General features: G+C 37.6%; 1 protein-coding gene across 7 annotated transcripts in view; it reads right to left on the reverse strand.

The window, feature by feature from the left end:
• The window catches only part of RANBP17 (RAN binding protein 17), a 314,133-nt gene extending 294,234 nt beyond the window's left edge, over positions 1–19,899 (reverse strand). For 5 of the 7 annotated variants that reach the window (XR_004284119.1, XM_032337025.1, XM_032337024.1 and 2 more), the window contains exons 1-3: positions 19,682–19,798; positions 11,207–11,353; positions 7,572–7,662 (exon numbers count right to left, since the gene is read on the reverse strand). Coding sequence is in view for 6 of the 7 variants with exons in the window: in XM_032337025.1 (XP_032192916.1) it covers positions 7,572–7,662; positions 11,207–11,353; positions 19,682–19,699 (256 nt within the window). In the remaining variant the exon portion in view is untranslated. Of the gene's footprint in view, positions 1–7,571; positions 7,663–11,206; positions 11,354–19,681 lie in introns of those variants that run through there. The other 2 variants (XM_032337027.1, XM_032337026.1) reach the window with 2 other exon arrangements.
• Between the last annotated feature and the right edge of the window lie 22 nt (positions 19,900–19,921).

The raw sequence follows: 19,921 nt of genomic DNA on the forward strand, positions 1-19,921 counted from the left end.
GTTTAAGTGGCACAAAAAATACAAGTAGTATAGTATGGTAAAATAAGTATATAAGTTATGGAAAGTACAAATAGAATAGTAAATTAAAACTTGGAACAAAGCTGATATACCAGAATCATTAAAGGTGGGTAGCAAAGTTAGCTATGAGTTTCCTAGTGGATCAAATAATTGAGGTCAGGTAACAAACATGCCAGAAGTCTAACAGAAAAACGAAGAGAAAAAATTTTTAAAAAGGAAAGGATTCCATTTCTACTTTGACCCCAAAGGCCAGTATGCCATTAGGTAAAAGAGTGAAGAAAAGGTAAATACCTCAATATTTAACTAAAAATAGCTTTAACAGAAACAGCTGCAGTGAGAGTCTTACATTTTAAAAAAATTCTCATGACTATCATATTTCAACCTTAATTTTTATTAACATCAAGATTATATAGTTATATAAATAAATCTTTTTACAAAAAAAAAGATTTATTTATTTGAGAACAGAAAGTGAGGAGGACAGGGAGTGTGGGCAGGGTAAGAGGCAGAGGGAGAAGGAGACACCCTGCTGGCCATGTGAGCCTCAATCCCAGGACCCTGGGATCATTACCTGAGCCAAAGGCAGATGCTCAACAAACAGAGCCATCCAAATGTCCAAAATTAAATTTTCTTTAAAAAGCATACATTTTTCTAGAATTAAGATGGATGTTTAAAAAAAGGTTTCTCCTATGCAGTAATAGGGATATCCTAAGCTTCATAACTTGTAATGTTTTATTTCAATAATGAAGCTTAAGAAGACACTGCTTCTAGAATATAAAAGAAAATCTTGTTTATTTACCTCAATTATTTTTACTATCTTGAAAATTTTTAACTTGGAGGGGATATGGGAATCTGCATCGGGGTAATGATAACCACTAAGAGGGTAATCTCAAGATAATCAACAAAATGTGAGATCAACCAAGTTTGACATTTAAGCTAGGTCCCAATATACAGACCTTCCCAGACTACCCAAGACACTGGCTAACAAGTTTGTCATTTAAGGCAGAAAAAAAATTAATACACGACACTTTTGTTATTTTAGCTGAATAGCTTACATAAAATACTCTCATGTTATGCTTTTTTACAGGACTTCTAATATTTTTCCAGTTTAGTAAGTGTCCATGATAATGATCAAGTAAAACAATATGCATCTCATCATCACCAGTCAAGATAACAGAGAAAAGCCATATCAAGAAGAAAATGAAATGCTCAAGAAGACACATAGAAAAATGAAATAAAACAGCTGAAAAAGTCCCAGAGAAAAGTTAACAGAGAGTTGGAAAGCTATGCACTAGAGGCTCTTCGGGTATGGAACCCTATGTAACAATAACATTTAGCATTTATGATGCAAGTTAGAAGTGCTTCCCAGGAAATTCCTTATGTGGCTCTCATAGCAATGTGAAAATATTGCTATTATACTATTATTACTATTAACCTGTTTCTTAGGTAAAAGATATGAAAGTGAAAGAGGTGAAATAGGGTGCCTGGGTGGCTCAGTGGGTTAAGCCGCTGCCTTCGGCTCGGGTCATGATCTCAGGGTCCTGGGATCGAGTCCCGCATCGGGCTCTCTGCTCAGCGGGGAGCCTGCTTCCTCCTCTCTCTTTCTGCCTGCCTCTCTGCCTACTTGTGATCTCTCTCTGTCAAATAAATAAATAAAATTTAAAAAAAGAAAGAAAGAAAAAAGAAAGAGGTGAAATAACTTGTCACACTGGCCAAATTGGGACTAAGTCAGGTTGTTTCAAGTTTTTGTTTATTGCTTCCAAATACTGGCCAAACCATAAGTCTTATTAGTAATGAGTAACTCAAAACTTGCAGATGTCTTTGGTAATTTACCATCATTAGACTGATGTTTTTGGTATTATACATTATGGGAATTTAATATTCAATAGTTTTTGACTAATTGATTTTTTTTTTACTTACTTATTTTGACAGAGAGAGATCACAAGTAAGCAGAAAGAGACAGAGAGAGAAGAGGAAGCAGGCTCCTCGCTGAGCAGAGAGCCAAATGCAGGGCTCCATCCCAGGACCCTGAGACCATGACCTGAGCTGAAGGCAAAAGCTTTAACCCACTGAGCCACCCAGGTGCCCCTGACTGACTGATATTAGGTTAAAAAAAAAAAAAAAAAAAAGAAGCCACAAAATCTATCAGAAAACACGCAAGAATATAAAAGAAAAGGGGAAAGATTCAATCTCTACTTTGTTCCCTAAGGCTAATATGTTATTTGAGAAAAAAGTAAAGAGAAGGTAAATAACCTCAATACTTCAAGAATTCTTTGATGGAAAGAACTCCAAATTCCAAGAACACAAAAATATGAGGTATAAACTATGCCTGGAGTTTGCTTATGAAATATTTGGAGAGGTAGAATAGATGGGACAAAAGAAATGATCGTAAGAAGATCAAGATAAGACTTATGAGGAGAAGATGTGGAGAACCTAGAATCTCCATGCATTGCTGGTGAGAATGCACAGTGGTACAGGCACCTTGGAACACAGTGTAGTGGTTTCTTTATGCTTTTTTAAAAAGCATAAATTTATTTATGACTCAGCAATTCCACTCTCAGGTATCTACTGAAAAGAAATGAAAACCTATGTCCACACAAAGACTTATTAGGTCAGTATTCACAATAACATTATTCATTGTGTCTAAAAAGCAGAAATAACCCAAATGTCCATCAAGTAGTGAATGGTAACAAAATGTCATCTATCTATACTAAGGAATATTACTCTACAATAAAAAGGAACAAAATATTGACATATGCTGTAACACAGATAAATCTCAAAAACATTTTGCTGAGTGAAAAAAGTCAGACACAAAAAGCTACATATGGGTATGATTGTATTTATATGAAATATTCACTAAAGGTGAATCTATAAGGGCAGAAAGCATCCAGTGGTTGGGGTTATGGTAGCAGGACTAACATAATAAGCATAAGGGATGTTCTGGGGGTGACACAAATGTGCCAACATTGAATTGTGATGATGTTCACACAACACTGTAAATTTACTAAAAATCATTAATTGTACACTTAAAACAAGTCAACTTTATGATATATGAATTACACCTCCATAAAGCTCTTTGAAGGGAAGGAAGGAGGACCAATCTATATAGGTAATTTAACTTAAGCTATACTTTCATTTGAATAGAAGACCAGAGAAACAACATTAAATAAGGCACCAAGGCAGAAATAACAGGGCATAAGGGGAAGACCTTCTAGCACAACTACTCGCCTAGTACCAATGAGCATACACAGTTATAAGAATGGCCCATCAATTACAAGCTCATAAAGGGACTTGAATACTAAGCTGAGGAAATACTATTTAACTGATGAGCAATAGTAAGCCACTGTTAATTATACTAATAAAGACAGAAAACAGTGCGGTGAATACTAACTGGCAGTAGAGTTAATGTTGGAAAATAATGGGGCTATGTAGTCTCAGGCCTTCCCACGAAAAACTGAGGATTTTAAGGTGATGTGAAGGCAAGGCGACTGTTGAAGCAATTACTCATATCTTCCACTTTAGCTGACATGTGAATTATTCCACTGACACAGTCAGACATGTCATGACAAACATTCTAATCTACTTGCAGAAATAAGAGTAGTAAGTTAAACCAATGAAACTCATAAGAACACATCATTTGTTGCTTGAAATTGTGTTCTAAGTTTCTACTTTTCTCGTTTTTCCAAATTTCCTTTAATGAGTATTCCTCTTTAAGTATTTATTTAAAAACAAATAAGTCAAATGGGCCATCTGACAATAGGTCTGTATCTTTCAAATAAACTGAATTAGTATTTATTCTGCACCAGGCCTTGAGGGGTTCACTGGTGGGCCCTACCAAACATTTAAGGAAGAAATTATATCAGTTATCTTCAATCTCTTCCAGAAGACAGAAGCAAGAGAATTCCTTCTAATTCATTCTCTGAGGCCAGCACTACCTTAATAACAAAACCAGACAAAGATGTTATAAGAAAAGAAACTACAGACCAATATCTCTCATCAACATAAAGAAAAATCCTCAACAAATTATTAGCAAATTGATTCCAAAAATGCATAAAAAGAATTATATACCACAACGAAGAATTATACACCACTACCAAGTGGGATTTGTCCCAGGTTATGCAAGTCCAGTTCAGCATCTGAAAATCAATTAATGTTATCAAAAGAGCAAAGAAGGAAAATCACATGATCATTTTATTAGATGCAGAAAAAGCACTTAACAAAATCCAGTGGCCAGTTATAATAAAAATTCTCAGCAGAAACAGAGGGATACTTTCTCAACGTGAAAAAGAGTGTTACAAAAAACCTAAAGCTGACGGATGAAACCAAAGAAGAAAAAATAAATGGAGAGTTTCCATGTTCGTGGGTAAAAAGACTCAATGCTGTCAAGCTGTCAGTTCCTTCCAAACTGACCTGGAGATTCAATGCAATCCAAAACAAAATCATAGTAAGATATTTTGTAAATATTTACAAGCTGATTCTAAAGAGATTCATAGAGAGGCAACTGATCTAGAATACCTGCCACAATACTAAAGAACAACAAAGCTGGAGGTCTGACACTCCCCAGCTTCAATATTTATTATAAAGTTCCGGCACTCAAGACAGTGCAGTACTGGTAAAAGAATAGCTCAATGGAACAGAAGAGAAGGCCCAGAAAAAGACACACAATGAATCTAGTCAACTAGTCTTTAACAAAGGGACAAAGGCAAAAAAGAATGGAGTGAAGACGGTCTTTTCAACAAATGGTGCCAGAACAGTGGACACCCATATGCAAATGAACTAATCTAGACAAGGACCTTACACTTTTCACAAAAATCAACTCGAAATGGATCACAGTCCTAAATGTGAAGCACAAAACTATAAGAACTCCTAGAAGACAACACAGGAAAAAAACTTAGACCATCTTGGATTTGCAATGACTTTCTGCACACAACAACAAAGGCACACTCCATGAAAAATATAGTGATAAGCTAGACTCACTTAAAATTAAAAACTTTTGCTCTGGGAGGAACAACATCAAGAGAATGAGAAGACAAGCCACAGAATAGGGAGCAAAATCTTTGCCAAAGACTTATCTGATAAAGGACTGTTATCTAAAATATACAGAAACTCTCAAAACCCAACAATAAGAAAACAACCTGATTAAAAATGGGTGAAAAACTTAGACACATCATCAAAGAAAATATATAGAGGCTAAATAAAACGTGTGAAAAGATGTTCAATTTATATGTCATCAGGGAACTGCAAATTAAAACAATAAGATACTGCTACACACCTACTAAAACAGCCCAAATCCAAAACACTGAAAATACCAAATGTTAGCAAGACTGTGGAGCAACAGGAACTCTCATTCATTGCAGGTGGGAATGCAAAATGGTACACCCATTCTGGAAGACAATATGGAAATTCTTTTCAAAATTAAACACAATCTTACCATACAATAGAGCAATTACTCTCCTTAGTATTTACCCAAATGAGCTGAACTTAAGCCCATACAAAAGTCCACTTTAGGCTTTATTTGTAACTGCCAAACTTGGAGCCATCAAGTAGGTGGGCGAATAAACTGTAGTACATCCAGACAATAGCATATCATTTACTGCTAAAAAGAAATGATCTACCAAGCCATGAAAAGACATGGAGAAGGTTAAATGCTTATTACTAAGTAAAAGAAGCCAATCTGAAAAAGCTACACATTGTATGATTCCAACTACATGACACTCTGGAAAAGGCAAAACTGCAAACAGTAAAAAAGTCAATGGTTGTCAGGGGTTAGAAGGGAAGGAGGGATGAATAGGTGGCACACAGAGGATCTCTGGGGGGCAGTGAAACTATTCTGCAGACTATTATAATGGGGCATGTATGTCCTTACACAATTATGCAAACCCCAGAATGCACAATACCAAGAGTGAACTCTAATGTAAACTGGACTTTGGGTAATGATCATGTGTCAATGTAGGCTCATCAATTATAACTAATGTACCTCTGGTTCAGGACACTAAAATGGAAGAGCCTATACATGTGTGGGGGACAGAATGTATGAGAACTCTACTTTCTGCTCAATTTTAAAACTGCTCTAAAAAAATAAAATCTATTCAAAGTGTATGTGTGTGTATACGTAAGTCAGTCAAATAAAGTCATGATGTTTTGTGAGTTAGGTTTATAATGTTTGGATCCTAATTTTTAAAACTATAAATTCATTTTGCTTTCTTAAGCACCCAAGTCCATGAACACATAGATAACTCCTCCTGTAGGCATCGTGCAGTGCCTATGATTCTGGGTGCTTTAAGAAAAATATCAGTCAAATATATGAGGCAAATGACATGTCATTGTGTGATCCGATCGTTCAAAAATTTGGCTTACTATCTATCACAGATATACATTTTAATTTTTCTGATACACAAATACAAATAATGTGAACCCTGAGGCTGGAGAGCACAAATGAGTCGACAGTTCATTTCTACTATGAACAAAGATCACTGAAAAAAAAAATCCCATAGCTCAATTAGACTCCTGTCCATATGAAAAGCTTACACATACATACACAGATACATGCACACATACATACACACACACACACAAAATCTTAAACTACATTATTTCTGAAAAATATACTACTACTTCACAAAATAAGTTTTCCAACTACACTAAGTTCCAAATATTATTCTTCCATATACAGATTATCTTCCTAATAAGTAGGAACCTGCTTTTTAAAAAAGTTTTTTATTAACATATAATGTATTATTAGTCCCAGAGGTACAGGTCTGTGAATTGCCAGGTTTACACACTTCACAGCACTCACCACAGCACTTACCTTCCCCAATGTCCATAACCCAGCCACCCTCCCCTACTGAAACCCTCAGTTTGTTTTATGAGATTAAGAGTCTCTTATGTTTTGTCTCCCTCCAGATCCCATCTTGTTTCATTTTTAAGAACCTGCTTTTGATTTGACATGCACCCCAAATGATTTTGTATAGAAGCCTGAGAGATAAATGGACAGCTGGCTTCTTTTCTATCATTCAGTTGCAAATGAAGACAATGACTAAGAGCATAAACTCCATACAGATTGTATGGATTTGAATCACAGCTCTACTTACTTCTTCTGAGCTGTGTGATCTTGGGCACATTACAGAGCCAATCAAATCTAATTTTCTCATTTATAAAATGAGGATAATAAGAGCAACTACTTCATAAATGTGGTGAATAAAATGAGATAGTACAAATCTTACCAACAGTAAGATAACACACAATAACACAACAATAAAATCCTAGTTATTTATTTATTATTAAACTAACCAAATGCTTTTTGGATTACACGTGTTGTATAACACATCACTGTCCATTACTAGATGGATAAAGGAGACTTGACAACTCATCTTCAAAAAAAAATAATAGAATTTTAAGTAACTTGCATGCCTCTTCACAGTTTAACATATTTAAAAGGAAAAATATGATTTTAAAGTGCAATGTTAAATAATATAACATTGTGTGTCAACTATATTCCAACAAAAAATAAAGTGCAATTTTATTAAAAAAAAAAAAAGGTATAATAAACCACTTACTGATATCTACCCTCTGTTCAATTGGCAAAGGACTGACTCGGCTAACAAGTTTTGAAAGACATGTTGCTGCAAGGAGCTGAGCATAGGATGTCTGTAAAGAATAATAAATTTTATTTATTATTATCACAAATGAAATTAGAATCATCAAAACACTGTGACAGGAACTTTTCCTAAGCAATAATGGAAACTTTTCTGGTTTTCCAAAACGGCAGATTAACAATGAATAAAGTATATATACAAATATACAAATATATATATACAATCTCTCATAAGGGTTCAATCATTGAGGAAGGTGCAGGTCACTTTTTCAAACAACAGCAGATAATCAAGAGAAAAAATATTATTTTGAGCAAGTTCAAATAAAGTACTCTTACCACGTCTACACAGTTCTGTACGATCTGGCCTCTGATTATCTCTCCCAATTCACCTGGTTCCACTCTTCACTGTCCTCTGACCATAACAGCTCTCTTTTCACCCCTTTCAATGCATTTCATACCCTGACCTCCACACTCCTTCAGATCCATGTCTTACGGTATTGTATTCCCTTTGACCACCAATTGTCTTAACTTTATACTCAATCCTTCAAAATTTGGTCCAGTTACTCACATCTCCAGCAATTTCTTGTAAAGATAGTCCTTCTTTCTTTTTTTTCCTCTGAACTAGAGGTCAGCAAACTAAGGCCCATGGATAAAATCCTATCTGTTTTTGTAAGGTCCATGGGATATGAATGGTTTTTACTATTTTAAACAATCGGGGAAAAATAAAAATAATCTTTTATGACATAAGAAAAATAATGAAATCCAAATTTCAGGGTCCATATAGAAACACAGAGCACAGACATGCTCATTCGTTTATATATTGTCTATGGCTGCTTTCAAGCTATGACAGCAGAGTTGAATAGTTGAGACAGACAGTATTTGACACTCATTGCCTCCTGCTGCTGAATGCATTATAAATTGCAGTAATACAGCTATAATTCCATAGCACCTAGAGTGCTGTGGGTATTGCCATGACATGTACCTTTGATTATTACCAGTGCATAACCACCATGTCAAAACATGATAAAAAGCAGATTTCAAATACCTAACTTTTAAGGCACAGGAGAGTTTGAATTACTATTATTGAATTAGATAGTAGAGCAATGTGCTCTTTATGAAATGGCACTATGGCTATCCTAAAAGACTATAATTTATGTTGACAGTATCAGACTATGTATTCAGGACAATGTTCCTAATTCACAGGAAATCAACAGTCAGAAAAAGTAGAAAATTGGAACAGAGTATCTCATCACAGTGGAATTTCCTCACAAAAATAAAATAGGACTGAGACCAAAGTTCTGAAGTGATTCATTTGTTAGCCAAGTATGGAAAGTCATTTACCAATGGAGAATTAATTAAAATCACCATTATTTTATTATAGTAGCAAAATTATATATGCAGAGAAAATAAAACTCAAACTACTAGACTTTCAATGAGAACAATGCTGAAACAGTTGAAGACATGGAAGCAACATCAAAAGTCAATTTCAAACAACAAGGGAAATGGTTTGGAGGTTCTCTTTAGCTCCTCATGAGCTGACAGATGTTGCTAATTCTGTCTTATTCCATTAACAATATTATCCATTTATTCCAGACATCATTACTAAGTTCGAAGTGACTAAAGGCCTTGATGAAAAGTCTATGTGGAACGTCAGGCCAGAAATATTTTCAAAGAAGTTAAGAAAACACTGTGTACAACCTGAAGCAGTATCTGCTAAGATGTGTCACAAGCGGTGGTAAAAATATATAGAGCAGAAAAGTGCTTAGTTGTACAAATTTACAAAATTTATAAAAATGTAAGAGTCCAAAACCTATGGTTATTCATTATATTCTCCATCAGTAGATACTCTGTAGTAAATTATTTGAGTCTATCATGTATTAATGAATCAGTGGTGTTAATAGTAGACTTCTAATTCACTTTTGTGAACTTATCTTCAGTTCTGTGAATTTCTGTCAGAAAAAGAAGCAGAAAGTCCTGACTTGCCCCACCACAAGACAGTTCAATAGCTTAGCACTAGTAAAGTTTTATTGTAATTTTTTTTTAGCTCAGGGCTGGGACCGAAATTTTTCTGAGAAGAACAATTCTAAACCCCTATTGTTGAATGCTAAATGGCTTTGAAAATTAGCTTTTGCTGCAGACTTGATAACATAATTTAATGAATTCAACCTAAAGTTACAAAACTAAAAGGCAAACGAGTGCTTAGTACTTATATTACAAAACTTAAAATGCAGTAAAGTCATTTCAATAATAACTAACACTTTTTCGATCACAACTAGTATTTAGGAAGCTGCTTTAAACACTTTCCATACTACCAAAAGTTAAAACAAGTAGCAAGATCTCTCGTCCCAAGTATATTTTCTGAACTCAAACTATATGTCCAGCAGCATTTTTCAGACCCTGAAACAAGTGGAAAGGAAATTTCCATATTTTAAAAACCATTTAACTGAGCAACTGAGGAGCTCCCAGCTACCCTTCAGTTGGAAGTGATTACTCTGCAATGTGAATGACATTCTGGAAGGCAAACATCCAGAATTCCATAAATGCCTTCTAAGTGATGAATATGCTTAATTAAAATCATATGCTTATGGATGGATATCAATATTTGGCAGTATCTATTTATGTGAAAAGACATTGTCAAAGATAAAATATTAAAAATCTCATTAGAGACGAGCATTAACACATGAACATTTGCAATCAACACTAATGACACAAGTACGAACTTTGAACCCCAATTAAGTCAAAAGTTATCTCCCAAAGAATAATTTCATTCTTTTGATTAGTAGATCTGTATCACAAAAAAAACTGTATTCAATTATTATACTTTAAGTTTCATCAATAAAACTTTGTGGAAATTTGTTTTCTCTCTTCTTATAGATGTACTTACAAAATATCCTTTATTTAGCCTCTTGGCCTGCAAAATTTAAGTATTTACTGTTTGGCCCTTTACACAAAAAGTTTGTTGACCTCTGTTCTAGCCCCTACAGTCTCCTACTGTAGCACAACCATATTATTTTATAGCTATCTATTTACATACTTATACCTCCCCAACTAAACTAGGAGTTACTTTTATGCATGTGCATGGGGTAAGTAGGTAGCACTATACCTAGTTTTACATTTAAGTATTTGCTACATGACTAGTGAGTGAATAGCTAAGAATCTCTAGAAGGGACACAGGCAAGAGATAGTCAGCATTCCTATGAACCATTCCTTCATGTTTTAGAGTTAATTACAGCCTGCCTCTCTTACCTGAAATTTTTTTTTTAAAAAGGCTCTGACTCAACTTTCTAAAAATGCAAACTTTGCCCATTACTGATGGCAAAGGGGGTCAAGAAGAATCAAGACATCAAAAGGGGTGAAGAAGAATCAAGAAACTATTTCAATTTATGCCTATTTCGACCTCTTGAGCTCTTTTCTAAGTCTGCTCTCCAGGCTTTCCAATTCTTTCTATGATTAATCCTTTGACAGTGAAATAAACTATACCAAGAAGACATGGAGTATTATCTATCAATTACCACTGACCATAACCTATATAAGTTCATTGACACTAACATACATCTACTGATCTCTCATGGTTAATTGCTGTTATCAAATACTTACCGTTCCTTGTTCTAATAAAAGTTGACACTTGCTGAGACATTCTGGGCTGTCAATAAGTTCCAGGAGTGATTTCTCAGCCTCTATTCTTTGTGTAAGATCAGTCCCTATGTAGAGATGAGTACATAACACTTCCAATTCAGCCAAGCTCTTGAGAAGAAAAAAATATATATAACATTTTACTTGAGTGAAAAACAAAAATAAGATAAATATATTAATGCAGGAATTGAGGGATGCATATCATGCCTGAATTCATCAATTCAAGAAATACTTACTGAGCTACCACTACTTACTCAGCGTTACAGTGGTGAACAAAAAAAGCCTATCTCCTTCCTCTAAGTTATTTATTTATAAATTGACAGTAACTGTAGTGGAAAAGAGTATAGAAAGAGAAGGACTTGCCTAATCCAAGGAGTTTGAAAGGTCTGCCTGAAGGAGTAACATTTATCCTAAAAAGGTGAGCCAGACAAAAAAAGACTAGATGGCAGTCCAGGCAGAGAAGTAGTGTTTACCAGGGCCCAGAACAGAGTGTAATCATTTAGAGGCATTAAAAGTCAACGTCAATGTAGTAGACAGCAAGGAGGAGATGCCAAATGAAGCTAAAGAGATGGGTGGGGGGATTATCATGAGTGAGTTGCAGACACTATATCAATTACATTACTTCTCAAATTATAAGAATTTCAATGGTTCCATCCATAAAAAAGCAAAGATAATTATAAATATACGCTGATTTGGGGCCTCTAAACTAATGACTCATAGTGCTGCAGGCAAACTCTGTCATGATTTTCAGGAACTATGACCTAACCCCATGTTATTTCTAGCAGTGTAATAACTAGTTATCATGTTGTAGGCTCCTATTTTATAAGCACAAAGAATAATTCATTCTGTTTATAAATATAATTTCATCTGAAGATATAAAATACATGGATAAGATCTGGGAAAAAAATGAGATCAGCATTCTTTTTTAGCTCAAAACAATTTTTATTAAAGGCACTTGACTAAAACAAACTACTTCGCTTTGAACTTGAATTAAAGAGAATTCTTTGGAGGACAAAAAAAAAGGCACAGATTTCAATATCAGGTAGTCATACGAAGGTAATCAGATATTCCTAAAGAAACGCCATTTTTTATCCTTTCTGGCCTGACTGTTACATGGCAGCCTTAGAGCTACACTAGGCCAAACATTCTCTCAAATACATATATCTCTGCCTAACAGGAATGCACATAAAACACTGAAATGGGACTTCCTCTAGCTCCCTTTATTCTTTTCACTTCTTTCTCCTTCTTAGCTCCTTTATGGCATTTTCCATTTTCTATCCAGGTCAGAGCCAAACATCCCAGACTTGGGAAATTTCTGCTAGAGTGAAAGTAAAGAAGAAAGGTTTCAAATGAATAAATTAAGATAAAGGACCTCAAGTGTGACACATTTTAAGTATTTCCCCCACCTAGACTGGCCCAACAAGGCCCCAGAGTACCGCTCCATAATGCTCATATTAAAATGCATAGAAAATGTATGCTTCATGAATACATACGAATTTCCATATTTTCTCCAAGGGTAAGAAATACAAAAAAAGAAAGAGCTACCTTCTTCCCTCTCTTGACTCATGATTAACCTTAGAAGTATTTTCTTTCATCTAATAAATATGAAGGGCTAAATTTTAGAGCTGGTAATATCCAGAATAATTTAATGATAAACTGATCCTGCTGTCAAGCATTCATCAAGGTCTAAAGAGTCTTTGAAGTAGACCTTAAATTCAAAAAGAACTGGTCCAGAAATAATGACAAGACCTAACTATTTAAAAGCAGAAGGCAACAAAAAAGTGACACTCAAAACCTGTCTTATAAGTTTGTTTGGAGAATTAAATTTTATTTAAATTTATTTATTTTATATAATATATTTTATTATTTATTTTTATTATTTATTATTATGATGATTTGATAATAATATTGTAATAGGTAGAACTGTATCCCCCTAAAAGATATGCCCAACTCCTAACCCTGGTACCTTTAATGTGTCCTTATTTGGAAATGAAGGTCATTGTAAATCCTAAATTAAGGATCATAACAACACTGGCCTGGATTTAGGGTGGGCCCTAAGTCTAATGATTCATAAAAGAAAAGAAAAGTACATGTGAGATGCAAAGACACAGAGCTACACAAAGGAAGTCATATGAAGGAGGAGGCAGAGGCTAGAATGATGACTCCACAAGCCAAAGAACATCAAGCATTACCAGCAGCCAGCAGAAAGTAGGAGAAAGGCATGGGGCAGTTTCTCCCTCAACGAGTCCAGAAGGAACCAATAAGACTGGTATATTAGTTTCAGACTTCGGCCCTCATAACTGTAAGACAATTTTCTGTTGCCTTTTCAGTTTGTGGTAATTTCTTAAACAGTACTAGGAAACAAATACAAATACTAGTATTAATCAATTCAGTGGTACCTAAGTAAAGCTATTTGGAAAGATTCCAGAAAAGTTCTTGAAATTATTTTGTCTGTTTTGCTAAACTGATTTAAAGAACCTCAACAAAGAACAAATCTGGAGAGTATTCAAACAGTATTCATTTAAGTCAACAACATTACAAATTACCTTTTTCTTTCCAAAGGTATTTCGAAGTATTAACTGAAAGGCAGTACAAGATAAAAAGGGAAAGGTTTGAACTTTTTCTTATGGAAGACTGAAGCAAAGGCGGAAATCAAGTCATTCTTTCACTGTAATGATAGTAAGAAAACACATCCCAGGCATACCAATCTTTTTAGAGAAAAGGACATATCTACAAAGATCCTTACCGTGGTGGAAAGGCATTATCTAAACATTTAAAACACTTAAACTCACAATATGGTGAATGCTGACTGACCAAGCAATCTTCTGATTAGCATTTGACTTTCCAGAGAATCTATAAAGAGAGACTTTATTTCTCACAATGAAATGATAAATTTGCATCCTAGTTTTACACACTGAGGTCTATGCACATGGTTAACATTAGAATGCTTCAGAGAAATGGATCCCTTCTCTGTTTGCTAACAAATCAGGTATGAGTTATTAAAGCTCCTGCAAGGCTTAATATCAATATTAGATGCCCATAAAAATAACTGATAGGTAGAACAAGGAGAATTGGACATCACTTAACTCCCAAAGAATAACTATCAAATATAAACAGAAAGTACCCAACTTCCATTGCGGAAGAGACAATGACATAATTTTGCCTTAAAGATTTTCCAAGCTATTCTGAACTCGTTTCTAGTCTTTGCACTTGACATACAATTAATCCCTAACTGACGTGACTTTTTTTCTATACAGTAATTCTCACACGTGTATCCATCAACAGGCAAGTGCTGAGTAAAACAAAAAACAAACAAACAAAAACAGACAAAAAGAGTATATATCGGAAGGTATTACAGGAACAGAAAACAGATTTCAGGTTTTGGCCAGGGAGGTAGGAGAGCAGAACAGAACAGGGGAACAGCAATGGGGGATTACAAAGGAACAAAAAGAAACTTTGGAGAGAAGATGGATATGTTCATTATCTTGATTTTAGTGATGGTTTTGCAGGTGTAAACATATGTCAAAACTGTACAATTTAAATATGTGCAGCTTGCTATTTGTCAGTTACACCTCAATATTAAGCTAAAAGAAAAAGAATGACGGCTTTTGTTCTAAGGAAAAAAATGGCCCCTAATAATAAAAAATAAATCGATGAGCCACAAAAATCCCACCACAATTGAATTTAACTCTTTTCAATTACTTCTCTATATTTTTCCTGCCATATGGAATTAAGGTTCTTGATTATCATTAACAAAAAACACTTTCATCTTGAAGTTAATAATTTCCCCACAGATCTTTGTTTCTTCTTCCCTTTACTACCTTTTCCTTAGTAAATCTGAAGGCTCTTGGAACTCTTCCTTCTACAATGAATTAAGTAGTATTTGTTTTTAGAGCCTTATAATTTACAAGGATTTATAGCTTTTATTTTTCAAGCAATCCTGAAAAGTAGACTCCTGTAAAGTAGATATTTGTAGTACACCCAGGTTTAAGAACAAAACAACAACAAAAAAAACCACCACTGAGGCTTAGAATATACATACATACATACACACATATACATACATACGTATATATGTTGCTTATGATCAAGTGTGAAATAAATGGTCAATTTTGAGCCAAACAAATACAAGTCTACACACCTCAAGAACACGTTGTTTCCTTACCACCCTGACATCTTGCCACCCTTTACTTCAGTCTGCAGGGAGATAAGCAGATGATTTTCTACTCTATACATTCAACTCTGTCTGCTCACCATCTTTGTATATACCAATTTCTTCCTCTTAGAAATTCAGAAAGATGCTAAAAACCCAAAAATGTCAAAAACTGAATTGAACATATTTCCCCTTCCAAGTGGCTCTTTGTTTTCAGTGGTTTCAAAGGACTAGACCAGGATCTAGATTTTTAATTTTGATGTTAGTTTTGTCTCTTCCTTCCCCTTAGTCCCTCCTATATAGTTAAGAGTTTGGCCTTGCCCCATTACCCTCAGATTCTGGAAGGTTAGCCTATGTCATACCTGACTGGCCTATTTTTGTTTAGGGGCCAGGAACTGGGGGGTACACATTCCACAGTCTTAAGTTGGGGGCTGGCCAAATCAGAAAGACCAACCATATGTTTCAGGGTGCAGGCTTTGGATCACATTAGTATTACCATAAAATCTGAGATCAACCATGTGGGCAATCTACAGTCAATCATGACTATGTAATGAAGCCCCAATAAAAAGTTCCCCAGTTTGCAATACTCAATGCACACTGTCATATATATAGGCTGGGTGATTAACATGCCCTGAGAACAGCAAAAGCTTTGTTTTGGAACCTTCCCAGACATTGCCCTTTGCATCTCTTCTTTTAATCAATTTTAATCCGTGTATTTTCCCAGGAATAAACTGCCTGCATATGACAGCTTTCAGTGAATTCTTCGAGTCCTTTGCTAAACTATCAAATCTGAGCCTGGTTCTAGGAAACCCCCAAATATGCAGCTGGTGTTAGAAGTGAGGGCAGGGGGGGAGTATCTTAAACCTCACAGTTTAGCTAATTCCTGGTATATACCTAATTTGTCATAAAATCCTAACAATTCTTTTTAACTAGAGACTCAGACTTAATACCTCTACATGCTATTCATGGACAACAGAACAACAGAACAGTATTTTCTAACTGTGGCCTCCAGTGCCCTGGATTTCTTCAGCAGCTTCTTTGAAAAGGAGTGGAAAGCTTTGGAATCTACCATTTATTGACCCGAAGCAAATTATTTAACCTTTCTAAACCTCACTTTTGAAACCACAGATAGTAATATCCACCTCCCAAAATAACTATGAAGAGTAAGATAGAAGACCGAAAGCTTAACCCAGTGCCTGACACACAACAGAGCAAAATAAATTGTAAATAATTCCTGCAGTTCACGATAAATTATGAAACATTATATTGGCCTTTTGTCTGTAGTTTCTCCCATTTGAGCCCATGCTGCCATGATCTTTCCCAAACATTTTTCCCATTATGGTTACTATCATGTTCAAATAAAACAGTACACAAACATCTAGATCAAATCAGGTACCCTGGCTGGGTATTAAGAAGCATAGCCAAAGTTCCTGGTTCTGGAACAATTCTGAGAGCAAAAGGATGAACCAAATGAGTACTCTAAATTATTCCTGACATTACCTCTTGATTCTCATCTCAATCCTTCTGTTTTATCTAAAATTCTTTTATCTTACCTATTCTCAACTCTATCTTTCTTTCCTCACTCTGCCTTCCTCCCACCAATCTGGACTGTCTCCTCTGATGATAATCCAGATCCATGGCTTCCTCTGGGACAAAGAACTCTAACTCGCTCACAGCTTCCTAACCAGAATGCATGTACCTGGAATAGCATGTCTGGCATATTGATCCTCCTGCCCTCCAGGCAACCAGACTTTTGGCTGTGAGCAGTTTATGTCAATGAACAAGACAATTACCATTTTTTATGTATGCCATGATGTGAAAAAGAATGTAGAGAAGTGCCCTAACCTCACCTTACGCAAGTCCACATCTTTACTCATCACCCTAATGGCATAATTTTTGACAAGCTACCCTGGTAAGCAGGTAACAGTAAGCTACTGATAGGAAAGAATATGGAATTATGAATTACTGGGCCTACTCTAACTCCACAACCTTGGGCAAGTCACAACTGTTCTAAGATTCAGTGTTTTCAAGAATCAAATGTATATATGTACATATATGCACACCTCTCAAATCACTTGTGGGGCTCAAAATCAATAATAAGCCCACGTGAGGGGCACCTGGGTGGCTCAGTGGGTTAAGCCTCTGCCTTCGGCTCAGGTCATGATCCCAGCATCCTGGAATCGAGTTCTGCATCGGGCTCTCTGCTCCGCAGGGAGCCTGCTTCCTCCTCTCTCTCTCTCTCTCTGCCTGCTTCTCTGCCTACTTGTGATCTCTGGCTGTCAAATAAATAAATAAAATCTTAAAAAAAAAAAGCCCCTGTGAAAAGCCAAAATGTTAGGTACTGGTTATCATTTTTAATAAATGCTCCTAGAGTGAACTGGAAAATATGGTCTCCTACACTAGGAATACTTGAAACTGAGAAGTTTCAGAGCTTTTTTCTGGCTCTCAAAACCGTATGAACTTTTATTTGTCCAACTACACTTTCAAGCTGCTGTGAAATACATTCCTGAAAAACCAATATAGGTAGTTTTGGCGTTAGTAGCTAACTTTTCCAAACTCTAAGTATGAAGAAGTCTTCCGGGACTGAGGGATTTACTATTATGCATCATCTTTCTAAGCCTGAAAACTTCCAAACTTCCACCAGTCTTTATCCTCAAGATCACACCTGAGCTATGAATACTTGATTACCTATTTACAATCCCTAGGACCTCCCCGTAAGATTCTTCCTGTGAAAATTTCCAGGGGGCATGTTTACCAAAGTAGAAACAAATAACATTATTTTGACCTGGACACCCTTAGAAATGGCAAGGAGTCTAAAGGTAATGTGTGGGGCTCACTACTTCCTGGTGTATAAATCCTGGAGTTTTCAATTACCTGACTGGCTGGTTGGAAAGAAAATATCCTTTGGAAGAATCAGTAAATCAGAAATGAGTCAGTATGACCACAGGTAGTCCAAAGAAGTCTACAAGAGGAACTTGACACATAGAGACAGTCACCACATTATGAAATTGACTACCTCTCCGAGGTCATTCCCACCATCCAGAGCAGCCTCCCCTTCTCTCTTCCATTTTACATGAACCTTATGCTCCAGCCAGACCAAACTTCCCACAGGGTGCCATGTTCTTCCACAATTCTTCACCATCGTTCACATGGTCCTTTTGCTTCTGTACTCTTTCCCCTCCTCTTCACCTGGCTGGCTCCTAAAATTCAAGACCCACTAGACTGCAAGTTCCCTGAGAGTAGAAATCACAGTTTTGCTAGAGCTGTTTTCCATGCCTAGCAAAGTAGGAACTCCGTATATAACTGGACCAACGGAAACTCAAAGCATCTCCTCCGAGAAACAGAGAAGCTCTGCCTCACTTCTACACACACACACACACACACACACACACACACACACACGGGCGCGCGCGCGCGCGGTTGACTGCTCGTTTCAATGTTCCCATGATATCCTGTGATTAATTCTACCGTATCATTTCCGCACGTACTGTAATTATCAGTGAATTCTATGAGGGCAGGGATGATAAGATGATGTAATCCTTTATCCCTGAACAGTGCACAATGCTTGAGACACAGTGGGGAGCTCCATAAATGTTTGTTGAATGAATAACTGGATGCTCATGCCAGTGCAGCCCGAGAATACGTGAGCCTTCCTCCGCAAGCACGCGTCCCATCCTTATCTCCGCGCGCCTCCGGACGCCTGCCCCCGTTTCCTCCTCCAATAAGGCGGCTGCTAAGCACTCCGCAACTCCCTACAGATACAGCCCCTGCCCGCTCTAGCCAATTAAAAATCCAACCGCTGCCGCCGTTCCCTCGGGGGACCCTGGCCCCCTCTCGAACTGCATCCCCACCGTGCGGACACTGGCGATGGAGCCGCGGCCAGGGACACGGCGGGAAGACTGGTCGGCCTGGTGGAGCTCCCACCTGCCTGGGCGCCGCCAAAGCCGCCCTTCGCATATGCCCCGCGCAAGGAGTGCGGGTCCAGCGTAGCGGGTCCTCAGCATCCGCACCTCCCCGGAGGGGCGAGCTCCGAACCTGACCCCTTGCCTTTCCACCCGCCACCCCCGGGCACGGGCCATCCCCTCTTCGGGCCCGGGCCCGGGGTGGGCAGCCCAGGCCAGTGCCCGAGTCTCCGACCCGGGCGGGGGCGGGAGCTGGGGCTCCAAGGCGCTGGTCAGCGGCCCGGCGTCCTCCGCCGCCGTCCTCCGCCCTCCGTCTCCAGACCGCAGCGTCGCGCCAGTTCCCGAGACGGCGGAGCGGAGGCCCGCGGTGCAGAGCGCACTGACCTGGAAGTGGAGCGCCATCTTCCCGGGAGGCGGCGCCGGCCGGCCGCCCCGAGCGCCCGAGGGGAGGGAGCGGAGGCGGGCACCGCGGAAGCCCCAGCCGCCCGCGGGGTCCCTGCGCCGCTGGCTTGCTGGCACGTTCGTCGCCTCGGCCGTGCGGCCCCTGCGTTTGAAGCGCTGGACGGGGCGGGACCGGACGGGGCGGGGTGACGGAGGCGGCGCGCGGCTGGGGGGTGGGGGGTG

This window comes from Mustela erminea, chromosome 3, assembly GCF_009829155.1.
Source record: "Mustela erminea isolate mMusErm1 chromosome 3, mMusErm1.Pri, whole genome shotgun sequence".
In the NCBI taxonomy this organism is placed as follows: Eukaryota; Metazoa; Chordata; class Mammalia; order Carnivora; family Mustelidae; genus Mustela; species Mustela erminea.